Source organism: Vicia villosa, linkage group LG3, assembly GCF_029867415.1.
Source record: "Vicia villosa cultivar HV-30 ecotype Madison, WI linkage group LG3, Vvil1.0, whole genome shotgun sequence".
NCBI lineage: Eukaryota > Viridiplantae > Streptophyta > Magnoliopsida > Fabales > Fabaceae > Vicia > Vicia villosa.
The window spans coordinates 23,151,439-23,165,144 of NC_081182.1; the positions used below are offsets into that span (position 1 = coordinate 23,151,439).

Below are 13,706 nucleotides of genomic sequence, written 5' to 3' on the forward strand. Positions count from 1 at the left end.
ACATTTTTTTTTAAATGTCAAAAATTTTCTTATTATCTTTCGTTTTTAAAATCTTCGAAAGATAATGATTTTGATCTTTGAATATGATATTCACCAAATCTCGATCAAACCTACTGTATGGCTTTAAGAAATTTTAAATTCTCATCTTATTTAGTTGGAACGAGATTAGAAATTTAGACGCTATAGAGAGCCACAAACTTGCGCCCTTAATGCAACAACCAAATTCAGTCTGAATATTGACAGAAGAGAATGATGCATCAATGTTGCATGACAATCCGATGGGAGAGGATTTCAACAAAGTAACATTTTATCGTAGGTGAATTTGATTTTAGTTTGATTGAGAAGTTTGGGGAAATGGTTTATGATGACAAGATTATGGACCATTCCAAGAATCCACCTATTGAGGCTACTGGTTCTACTTCTTCTGGTTCGCTTTCTACTGATTTGAAGGCTTGCCTTGATGAGTTAGTTGGAAAGATGTTGGCTGACAACTAGAAAGGAGCGGATTATGGCACACAATAATTTTGGGGCTAGCGAAAGTGAAGGAAATCGGGAATAGTTTAAGAGTGATTTGAGGGCTAGCTGAAGTCAGAGATTAAAGCGTCTGAAGCTCAAGTCGTTGCTCAAGTGGAGTCTGTCAGAGATGTTGTTGACCACCTAGGTAAAACTAATGTTATGTTTTATATTGGTCCTTCTGATGTTGACATTAATCCTTCTTTTCCATTTCCTGACACCATTGTTGCTGATGATGTTCATCCATCTGATGCTGATGTATTTTTATGAGTTTTCTTTTGTTTCATTCATAGCATATCATTAGCATTACCTTTTTCTGGATATTTATGCCTTTTGGTTGACTGATTGATTGTGTATTTTGATCATATTTGACTATGTTTTGGATTATGTATCATGTGACGAGTTTTAATCATGTATGTATGATATTTCTGAGATTCTCTATGTTATCTATCTCTTCAGTATTCTCTTTTAAATTGCTTATTTGTGATAGTTAATTTTGCATGCTATTTAAATTGGTGCTTATTTAGTTCACTAAGTATGACAATCTATTTTTGCCTTTTATTATATCTTAGATTCCACATATTGCGTCTTGTTATGGTTTTTCTCTCTCAATTTTTCTCTCTTTTTGATATTTGTCAAAATGGGAGAAAGTATCGAGATATTATCAATATCCACGTGCATTAAGTGTTTAACACATAGGGAGCTTTACAACTTTTACAACTTGTGCACTAGTACACCAAATTCATTTCATCCATCAATTTCCAAATAATGCTTTGAATAATTGATGAACAATAATATCTCAAATTTTTCAAACATAAAAAAAGGGGAAAACTCAAAGTGCAATCATATTATCGTATGGTATTGCTTATATGTTTTGATGTTTTAGTCAATTTGATATAAATATCTTAGTACTTGCGTATTTGTAATTTGTTTCTATTGTTGTATGCTTGTACGTTATTCATTTCAAACTTCATTTTGCAATCCCTTTGACTATTGAGTTGTTGTATCACTAAGAACCCTCTTTAGTCAATTAATAAGAACATTTGATCATTGATATCATGTCTTTTTAAGCCTAAATATTTGTTACTTTGTCGTTTCACCAGGAGTAGCTTAAATCACAAGTTATTACTCTTTAATATGTATTTTTAGTCATTTGATTTGAATCAAGTGTAATACATGATCCGAATCAGAAGATGTATGAAAAAGGGGATTTTCCTCTTGAGCATTTAATTCAAATCAGAAATTGAACATGATTCCAATCACAACCTCATGTGATTCAAATCAAGTGCAAAAATTAATTTGAATCAACTGATTCATTAAAGGTATATTTTGGCTCTGTCCAAATTAATTTGAATCACAGTTTCACTTAATTTGAATCAAATCTTTAAGGCCCATTTTTCATCCTTGATTTAAATATTTGTTTGTTTGATGAGAGTAACGAGTGAGTGAAACCTATAGATAAACCCACAGACACAAAGAGTGATTGTGTCTTCTATTCTTAGTGTGTCTATACCCATCACCATGATGTGTTATTGTGTTTAATGATTTAGAGAGGGTGAGTTGATTAATCTTGATGTGTTGTTCATGGTTAATCAAGTGCTTGATAACAATTAAAGCCAAGACCCGTTTACCCATAAATTTGAGAGAACCTTGTGTGTGTATTCTTCATTCACCTTCATCTAAAACCCTTGACTTACATCATGTTTTTTTAGAATGATTATGAGATATGTTGGCATTGTTCATCATCTTCATCCTTAGTCTTGTTCCATTATTGAAGACCTCCATCTCTAAAGATTGAGTATTGAGGAAAACTAGTGGTACATTAGGACATCTAGTTTTTGTGTGAAGTTTGTCATTTATAACAGGTGCATGTATCATTTCTTGAATGTAATTTAGTGTTTGTTTCTATTCATCAAGAATAGAGTTTCCATTATATTTCAAGGAAGACTTTGGCGAAATTTAGTATCAAATGTATGTAAGGCGAGGATGGAAGTTCTCCATCTTTGGTGGAGTTGAAGAAAGATTGCTCGCAGACAAAGTTGAGAGTTGTCTAATCAACGCATGGTTATGGCAATCACTTAGATAAGAGATTGGTGGAATTAGTGTATTGCCACATACGAAGAATTAGAATAAAATTATTGTAGATAACAAGGTTATTGGATCAACATCTTTGATAGATCTTATTTTTGTTAGCAGTTCAGTATTTGCATCAACATAGGGAATTACCATTTAATAATTCGTTATTTTCCAATGATTTTCGACACTATTTAAGAATGGATTAGGCAATGTGAGGACGAATGTCAAACCACTGTATATCTCTGTTTATCTCTTCTTCTTCCCTTAACTCCTTTTAATTTTCTAGTATTCCTCAATTTTGATATTGCATTAGTGCATCATTGCATTGATTATATGTCACGTTAGTTAGACTATGCTTATAGAGATTTAATGTATAAGCTTAAGTTTATGGTGTATCAATCTTATTGAAGTATCATGAATCCAATTGTGTCTTGATAAAACATCTATGCTTAAAATTTTGAAATAGCTTTATTTAAAGCTGCTTGGATTATCTTGTGATTGACTTGCATTAGAAGCAATCAGTGCATAATGAACTTCATGTACCATTTCATATGGTTTAATTCATTCAGTTGCTTCCAAGCTCTCTTCTTTTTATGTTTTGCTTCTGCACTTCGTAAAATCTCTGATTTCCTATATGGGACCTGGAACGTTATTGAAATTTTAATAAAGGGAAAAATGTCTATTTAACCACCTTATAGACCTCTTTGTATCCATATTCTCGCCCGACAGTGATGAGATGAATTTAAGTTCCCCTCCTCATCTTTGATCCAAGATTTTCTTCTTCTTCCTCTTCTTCCATGCTCTATTTCTCTTTCACTCTTCCTATCAAGTAAAAATGAATGGAGAAATGAGAACTTGGAATGATATGTTGTGAGGTCTTTTGTTATTTAGTGAACTTAAATTAAGAAATGACCATATAGCCCTTGCCAAATTTTCATATTTTTCAAAATGTCACTCTTCATAACTTTTACTAATTTTCCCTTCCTTACTAACTAGTAAGGATTCAGAACTTGATTATGGATTAATCTCTTCTTAGCATATTAACTACTCAATTTGTCCCACTTAATAAGGAAATTATAATTTAATAGGATATAGAATATTACAATTAGAGAGCCAAATAACCATATTTATATTATCTATGTCACTTGTTTAACATCTTATTACCATTGTGCAAAATTGTCTTAGCACTTCCTGATACCCCAATGTCAACTGGAAGCCATTAAGTTATTGTGCCACATCTTTACTAACTCATTTCAAAACAATCTTTTATTTAGACGCTTCCAAATAAAACCTATAGAAATTAGGCATATTCCACCATCAAGCTTCAATAATGGCATCAAATGTGTGGAAGCTATATACTCTACCAAACTCATCGGGCATATTCCTCATGTCTATAAGTTAATTGCACATAAAAGATATCGTGTCATAGGAGAACCCTCTCCACACAAAGCGTATAATATTTGTTGGGCTTGCAAATCATCTCTACCACATGATGTTCATTTAGGAACCTCTTTAAGGCACCTAGGAATAGTGTCAACTTCAATCACTCGGGGAGCTTCAAAGAACAAGGAGGTCGAGAGGGGAGGTGGCATGTACATGTGTTTAGCCTAAAAAATCTTCATTGTATCTCCTTTATACGGAGCCACTTCGAATATCTCAATACTTTCACTTTTGCTGTAAACTGGCCATTTGTAACCTTGCAGAGACGTTGTTTGATGTTAGCGCCTATCTTTTTACCATTCTCTTCAATATGAACTCCCACAAAACCTACACCATCTTGACCATAGTTACCCAACACATTATAAAAAACCACCTATGTCTCTCTAAGTAGTCAAATACCTCAAAATGTGATGTTGTTGCAAAGACTTATGATTCACAACATGTGATCCCGCCTATTCTTAGACTTGACCACCTGTAAAGTGTGACTAAGAAGAAGTACCAACTGAGCTCAATCACATAGAGATATCGACTTAATAACTAACTTATATAAAGCATCTTTAAATGCTTGTGATAAAACAAGATGACAAATAAAATGTATACTCTTCATAGTGAAGGAGGACTCTTCAGTAACCTTCATCTTGAACAAGCCCCTCATTTGCGTCGAGGATCTTAGATTCCGTTGTAGATGATTTTAAAATACATATGATGTAGCTCTCATTCTCCCCTGTCCCATGAGAAACACAAACCAAACCATTAGGATGATGACATGTCTAACTCATGACGTGAATACTCATACACCTTCCACATATCCATTGTACGACCACCCTTGAAGACTCCTCCAAAGCCATGTACAAATCCCAATCACTCAATGAATTTTTGTATTGCACTTTTATGTTCGTCACTACATAAGCGTGGTGTCTTAAGATAAGACATCATGGAGAAATATCCTTACTCACATTCTTGCCATATGGACAACAATAAAACCCTCTAAATGGACAATACAAATTTTTTATCCGAATAGAAATCATTGAACAGTGCAAAATTGTGTCTTTCTTTACAAAATATAAAAGAGGTATGATTAAGGAATTTTATCAAACAAATTGTGGGCATCAGCGCAAGAATATTTCACTATGACTGTGTTACTCCTTAACACTACTTGTGACTTGGGAGAATTAAGATAGCAACAATAACAAAGGAAACAAGGAGAAGAAGAAGAAGAGTGATCATTAGAGCAATAATAATATTTCACTATGTGTCTTAAACAAAAACTAAATCACGCGTCTGTCCATGTGATTTGATATTAACTAAGAATTAAATAATAGTGACCGATACAAGATATATTGCATTCATGAATGATGTTGCACATGTGATTGTCATGGTTGTGGTGAAACTCGGTGAAAGCATTTGCAGAGACACTTGATTGATAGTGATTCAAAAAATTGTTCTCTTCTTTAGATTAAATCATTTTGAAATAAATCGGATAAACAATTTCTCTGTATTAAATCTCTACTTTTATTTTTGTTCTTATTAATTTGTGAATTTTAGAAGATTTAATTGATAGATTAATTATTATTTAGACTATTTAAATTGATCATATTTTTTATTGTTCTTTGTCTCACACATTATATTATTAATCGTTCAATTAGAACTGAAACTCACTAATTCATCTTCCCACTAAGAACATCGCAAGAGTTTACGAACTTTGTTTTCACTCTCATATCATGACTTTACAAGTTAAGAAACAACTTCATGCAGTTTTTAATATTTCGTTTTTAATTTTGAATTCCTAAAGATAAGGAAAAAATAAACTCAAGCAGATTTGTTAATATAGGGACTGAAAAAAGAAGATAAATAACTACTTTGAAAGATGTTACATTTAGAGATAAAAATATTTGTAAACTTTTTGTTGCATCCTAGGTGCTTCTACTGCAGGCCTTCCAGCTTCCTCATCTCTGTTTTAACCTCTGTGCCCTCCCTGTCCCTTGATCAGAACCAAAATGTGATTCTTTTTTCACCTTTCACTGATTTTTGTTGGATCTGCTGCATGCTGAGGTATTAGTTCTCGAGTTTGCTTCCATTTATATGTAACTATCACTTTTTTCACCTGCATGCATTACTTCTTTCTAATCAGATATTGGTACTAATTTAACATTATGATAATGGAAATGACAAATATTTTTTAATACTATGAATTAAAATACCTCTTGCGTTTGCTCTTCATGACATTAGAAGTTGAAGGATTGCTGTGCCAGTTTCTCTTCCTTTGATTGATAAACCAATTATTGATCTGTTTCAGTTGTAAACCTGTTTCTTGTACCAACCTTGCCTTATCCTCTTCCTGGAAAAGGCACAACACATGTCAAAGATGAACCCGAAATATTTATCCGTAAAAGATTTTTTGACATGTCCGTGAATTATTTTTCACCGTCTGGAAATTCATGAAATTATAGTAAGTCAATATTGAATTCTTACTGTAGGATAAGGCCATTTTGCATGTGATTGCCACCAATCTTTAAGGACTGAGGTCGTGTCACCGGGAAGTTTCCCCGCTCGTCTCTTTCGTAAAATTTCCTCTCTTATGTCCACAATTTTCTCTTTATAATCCTGCATATAAAGACAAGAATTTCAAGGTCCTTTTCCTGGGAAAAAATCTGAAAAGATGGGGCTCGAGAGACTTCAAAACTAAGAAGTGTGACTAATTTTGTAAGCATGTTAGTTATCCTAATTGATTTACTACCTTTCCTATTCAACATTTAATGCAATCTCTAAGTGTTGTACCTGTTTCAACTCATGCTTTAATTCATGTCTTACACGTTCCATTAAGGACCTCTCATTCTCTGTTAGAACAAGAGGACCAAATCCTCCCATACTATTATCTGAACCATCCAAATTTCCATCGAACAGATTAGTATCACTGTCCACTTGTTCATCTTCATCTTCAGACATTGTTGCTCCTGTACCTTCCCCGGGTGAAACTCCTGTGAACCATGTGGTAAAAACTATCGCTTTAAATTACTACTCATGTGATCATGTCCAATTGGAAAGAGTGCTGTGTACTTTTGCTATTTATTATGCACAACAAGTTAGTAACTAATCTAACAAAAAAAGGTTTTGTGAAATTATGACTAATAGTTTGGCATCATAACATGCTATGGACAATTCTGTCTATAAAAAAGCAAGGACAAATGGGCCACACAGTATAACTATAATGTCTTCAATACATTTTAGAACACATTTTGAAATAAAGTTAACCAAGATTTGAAGCTTCCCAAACCCAATGAATTCAAAAGGGACAAAGAACAAACTTTAAATCCATGTAGCCATGTTCCTCTTTGACTATAAATTATTCTTCAAGACAGAACTTTGTAATGAAAAATGTTTCACAATGATTTTATTACCATGTTAAGATGTATTAGAATCGCGTGAAGAAAGATTCTTAGTGCACCTGTTAAACTTTGTAAGGATTGCTCGATCTCCCAACAAGCCATTACTGCTTCCATAGCATGGACCCGAACATGTTGCTGTAGCTGTTCTTTGAATGAACAAAGCAACAAAACATAGTGCGACTGCAACAAACAATATCAATAAGGAAAATTTTAAACCAAAACAGTACAACAGAAAATACCAAACTAAACTTTGTCTACCTTAACTGGAATCTCACACCACACAATGACAAATTAAATATCAGAATCATTATTACATTAACCTTACAAAAGTAGAATAATGAATGAAAAAAACTTCACTCCGGCAAAAAAAAAAAATTCACTGGATTCAAAGCCAGTAAAACAAGTAATTCCAGTACCACAAATTTTCATATTCAATTCAATTCATTTTTTTTATAGAAACCAGATATCATCTGCGCGCAAGTGCAGAGACTAATTACTCTGTTAAGTTGGACAGATCTCTTACCATCTCATTCGAGTGCTATTGGATATTCAATTCAATCTATTAATTGAGGTTTTATTATTGAGAAAAATAAAGTAGAGACATAAATGATATACCATGAAATGATCGAGTTGTTTATTATCATCATCAAGCATGCCTTGAACAAAGGCAGAGTACTTGGCAACAACATTCTGCGACTCAGCCAGCTGAGCATCGATTCTCGGCAACTGGTCAACCGGCGTGGCGATTCTCAGACACGCCACGTGTGCTGATAGAAGCTGTTCGTACAAGGGATGCGCCATTATTTCTCCTTTATATTTCGCTTTCTGCCAGTTCATTAATCCCTCCGCCTCTGCATCGGCGCTCTCCGGTGCTTTCATGGCGGCGATGGTAGAGTCGTCAATCATCGGCCATTGGGAGGAGGATTGAGAGGCGGCGGCGGAGTGGAGGTTGAGGAAATTGGTACTGGTGTTGTTGGTGGTTGGTGGGTTGTTACGGAGGAGAGCGGTGTTGAGCCAGTTGGGTGCGGGTTGGAAGGATTGGTGAGGCTCGGACGTTGGTTTGGTGGTGGAGTCGTCTTGAGTGAAATGGTCTTGAGAGAGTTGGTGGTTTTGATAAGCCATAAGTATATTTTGGGAGTAAGCTATAGGCTCATGGCGGGAAGGAGAAGTTGAGAGTGGAGAATAGAGAGAAGAAATGAAGGGAACAGGTGACTGCAAAAATTGTCCAGGAAACTGCTATTTTAGTCTGCCTTCTTTATTTTTTTTAAGAAAATGTTTTTTTTTTCTTTTCAAATTAACAAGAGGAAGTGTGGAGGGGTTGTGAAGAGTTGGCTTTGCACGCCAAACACAACAAGACAATTAGCTGCACCACCACCTACAAATATATATACACCATCTGTTGATTATTGTAAGAAATTAATTATTTTTGTAATGATTAAGAAATTAATTAAGTGTAATTCTTGTTTAAAAATTAATGTAGAATGTAAAGTTAATTTATTAAAGTATTATTATTGATATTTAATAAAAAAATCAGTGAACTACTCATATTACATGTTTAGCAATTAAATGAATGGTATATTATAAATAATAATAATAATAAATAATTCAAATACATTTAAATTTTGTTTGTAGTAGTAATTATTTGATCATGTAATTAGTGATTGAAATTCAGTTTTTTTAAAAATAAAAAAAATAACAAATAAGATGTCCTCTGCATTTGCATTTGATATTTTTACATAATTATCAGCTGAGCTAATTTATAATAATAATTAAAATTAAAAGGTTAATAATAATAATAATAATAATAATAATAATAATAATAATAATAATAATAATAATAATAATAATAATAATAGTGTAATGACCAAAAGGAGTATGTCACAAAAAAAAAGGGGAATAAGACAATATAAAGTAAAAGACAATAATAAAAAAACATGTTAATATAATATAGGATTTGAAGAAATTTTCATTTTGATCGCAACATGTTTTTTTTACAAAAAATATATTTGATAAACACATCATAATAGATAAAAACAAAATAATAGTTGGATAAATATAATAGATTGATGATGTAATAAGAAGAGAGATATAAAAATAAAATAGAATATCAGATGAATGTTAAGGAATATATTGTCACTCTTTGTCTCAAAAATTTCAAAATACTACATTTTCAAATAACCTTGCTTTATCAAAGAACGCCAAATGTATTGAAGGTATCTTAAAATATTTTAATTGGATTCATATTAAATACAATAGATTGTTTTTGTAAATTTTAAGTATATTATTAAAATTAAATTTGAATTTTGATGTTATAATTTTTATAGTACTCTAATTTATATGAAAAAGTAATAAATTTTTATTTGAATATATAATGTTAATTTTTTGTGTTTTTGACATGATCTTATTTTCTCGCCTTTTTATTTCAAATAATTTTTTTATCAAAAGACCGCCAAAAAATATATTGAGGAGGTGTCTTAAAATTTTATCGAATGATAGCTTTGTGGTTCGACAAGTTTGACAGAGGTTAGCATGCAGTTAAAAGTCGCTCACATGCTGGTGTCGAAGTAGTGTATAATGTAGTCGAAGTATGGTCAAACATGCAATTGTCGAAAATGTTAAGTTTGTTAGCATGGCTAATTGAGTCGGCTTGTTATTGTTTAAGTTAGTTTGTATCCTAAGTTGACTTGTATTGGGTATTTGTATAAAATCCCATTAATTTAGTATGTTAAGTTTTTTATAAATAGTATACAAGTCTCTAATCATTTCATATTATAAATCCTGATTAAGGCGAGAGAGCAAATTCTAATTAAAATAAGAGAAATTATTTATTATTTTGAAATATTTATAATTTTGTATAAGAGAGAAAGTAAAAATTTATATTCAATTTCATTGTGCTTTTCTTGTTTCCCTTTTTTTAATACGGTGGTTCCTTTATAGAAAAAAAATCTCAAGATGTAATAGTTTAATTTAAAAAATGTAATATATTTTGATTTTAAATATATAATTTTTTTTTTAGAAATTATTGTTGAAATATGATTCTCTTACTTGTTTATTGGATATATGATTTCATACGTAGCTAGACTTGTAGCCACTGAGCAGTCACAGATGGATTGGACCACTTGTTGCACTTGAAGAAAAAAGAAAAAAAGGGGGACCATCCAATTCCAAGTGAAGCACGCGCCTAGAATACCTCATGACCTCTATCTATGTAGCGTGTAGAGTGGGACATTAGATATTTTTCAAAAACATTTTCTCAGTTTACCTTCTACAACGCAGAGGTTTAATGCAAAATTGTAAACAACTTAAATTTTATGTATTCTCAATTTTTAATTTTTTTATATATTTCAATATATTATAATTATTTGTGGTCCCATCTCCTTGGGGAGCCCACTAAGAAGAGGGTCCATTACATTTGCGGCCCTATTTTTTTTTGTGTAGAAAATGTTTGCTTCTTTTAAAAAAAAGATATTATTGAAGAGGAAATATTCGTTGTTCACGCTAATGTGTCTCCGACTTTTTCTTGCGGCCCTATCTTATTCTTCATCTTCTATATATTTGTTTTTTTATTTTAAAATATTTATTTCATGACTGTTGAGGAAATGATTTTATGTTTATTAGTATTTTTTTTTACCAAAATAAAATTAACTTCTTTCATTCAATAGAGTAGTTTCAATATAAAGAGGTATAATATTAACGTGACTACGTCGAGATCAAAAATTAATCGTCTTTGTTAAACAATGGTTGTCCATATTCGTTTGACGTTTGACAAACTCTATATCTGAAGTTTGAATAATCAAGTAGCAAAAGCTTAATAGATCCATTGATAAAACTAAATTCGGAGCCTCCGAGGTGTATTAATATTTAAAAATCACTAAAATATAGACTAGGTTATTCTATAACTAATTCTAAATGGAGTTATATAGATTATAATAATTTGTTATAAATATTAAATTTTATTAATCCAATTCTTCAAATTCTTTTTAAATAGATAATTTTTTACAAACTACTATAATAATTTGAAATTATTTAATACTTAATAAAAGAATTCCAAATTATTGACTTTTAATGAATTTAAAAATAAATGAGTAACATTGAGAAGATCAAATTATATAGTTATTATAAACTTAGTATTTATATAAAACTTTATATGTTTAATGTTGGAATCGATCTTGACACAACAAGACTCAGTCATTTTTTAGATTGATTCAAGATTCTCGTTTTTCACTCTTCATTAGAATGATTCAACCACACCTTGATTGCAATATGATTCATTCACACGATAATTTGAATAAAGGAGATAATTAAAAAAGAAAAGTTGAAGAGAAGATGAAATTAGGGTTTTGAGAGAAAAGAAGAAGAATATAATTATTGATTCTATTGAATACAAAGTTTCTCCCTCTGTCTAAGTTCACAACTTTGAATTCTCTCTATTCTATATATTTTCAAACAATAAGTGTCCTCCTATTTATAATGAGATTACTTATACATCAAACAATCTCAAACTAACTAACCGATTTACAAACTTTGACTGGCTATATTCGATTATTTGTTGAATACACACATCTTCTACTTGTTGTATTCGACTTTCAATCGAATACACACAACTTGACTACTACAGGCTGTGTTCGACCTTCTGTCGAGTACATATAGGTTCGATTGTTATGAATTAAATATGACTTTATCAACTACATACTACTTTAACTCCGTCAAATTTACAAACATTATTAACACAAATAATTACATATTTAACACATCACCTATTTCATTGTGTCTAAGCTATCTACTTTCATCATAGTTCTTAATCTTTTGAACAATTCCACCTGCACAACCTTTGTCAAGATGTCTGCAATATGATTCTCGGCTCTGTAGTGTTCCAAGTTCAACTTCTCATTTGCTACTTGCTCTCTAAGATAGTGGAACATCATTTCAATGTGTTTATTTCTATAACACCCTTCTAGCCCAAAAGTAATATTCACAATATAATACAAAATAAATAAATCAAAACATTCACGCAAGGGTGCCACTTTCATAAAAACTCCTTACATAAACGTCTTGCTCCGTAACACAGGTTCTCAAAGGTTTATAATTCAATTGCTTCTTAAACACAACAATAATATCATCACTTTACTCGCAGCGGAATTCATAGTTTAAAAACTTCATAAAACATCATTCGTGACCTCACCGTTCATGTTTCATAAACCAAAAGTCATAATACTATAAAAGTACTTCATCATGTTAAAAACCATTCAAAATGAACATATAGTTCCAAAACACACGATCCTGAACCCGATGTTACGTATCAGAGCAAGACTCCCTTTATTCTAAACAAGCTATAAAAAGGACTCCACGAAGTTATCCTCTAACTTCAGCGAACTACTCCTGATTACCTGCGTGTTATCCACGTGGAGGCAACATTCAAACAGAAAGGGTGAGTATTTCATAATTATTATATAAGACATAAGTAATAAATATGTTAGTGGAACACAAATAATCAACAACCACACATATACCAATACAACGTATCCTCATGCTTCATATACCTACTCACACCTACACATCATTATCCATTCACAACATCATCACACAATTCCATCACAATCATCATTTAAATCATTCACATCACGAATAATCAAACATCATCCAATCAAGCAATACAACAAACAATGCAATGCAACACCAATGGACTCATGCATGTGGTGCCAATACTTCACTGATGACTCAATCATTGTTCTCCAAAGATCCCCAACAAAAGGATCGATTCGCGCTTGGAACCGAAGTACTTCATAATATCGCACTCAATCCGCACAATGGGATTGAGACCATCACTTGACCAATTGTCCTGCAAACATCACTGGACTATCGTCCTACAAATATGCTATGAATGTATGATGCACAAATTCACAATAATCAATGACCACGGCTAGTGAAAATGGCATCATCATTCATATACTCATCGAATCGTGTCATCATCTCAATAATACAAACATCACAAGCATCTCAATCAACACAACACATACTCCACGATCATCATGTAATGAATCATCACAACAACATATAACCGCGACAAGCATATACATAGATGTAATCACATAATCAAATTCTATACAAATAGCCCTCCAAACCCATCTGAACGCGATTATTAAATTTTGGAAAATTACTCAGAAATTATTATAAATCATAAGCTTCCATAATCTGAAATTATTTTTCAAAAAGATAACATTTTTCGTCTCAGTGGCCCGCGCTACATGCACTCTATTCTACATGGACCCTTGTTTTTCTTTTGGTAGCGCG

General features: G+C 31.9%; 1 protein-coding gene across 4 annotated transcripts; it reads right to left on the reverse strand.

Moving 5' to 3' along the window:
* Positions 1–5,721: 5,721 nt before the first annotated feature.
* Positions 5,722–8,773, reverse strand: LOC131660654 (homeobox protein knotted-1-like 3). Of its 4 annotated transcripts, none has more exons than XM_058929940.1 (6): positions 8,031–8,773; positions 7,475–7,595; positions 6,808–7,028; positions 6,502–6,633; positions 6,231–6,367; positions 5,722–6,145 (listed from the first exon to the last, which is right to left on the reverse strand). In XM_058929940.1, the coding sequence occupies exons 1-6, from the start codon at positions 8,535–8,537 to the stop codon at positions 6,130–6,132; spliced, it is 1,134 nt and encodes a 377-aa protein (XP_058785923.1). In that variant the 5' UTR covers positions 8,538–8,773; the 3' UTR covers positions 5,722–6,129. The 4 variants fall into 4 exon arrangements, with proteins under 4 accessions (XP_058785923.1, XP_058785924.1, XP_058785926.1 ...); XM_058929941.1 differs by having other exon boundaries at positions 5,722–6,152; XM_058929943.1 differs by having other exon boundaries at positions 6,808–7,007; positions 8,031–8,772.
* Between the last annotated feature and the right edge of the window lie 4,933 nt (positions 8,774–13,706).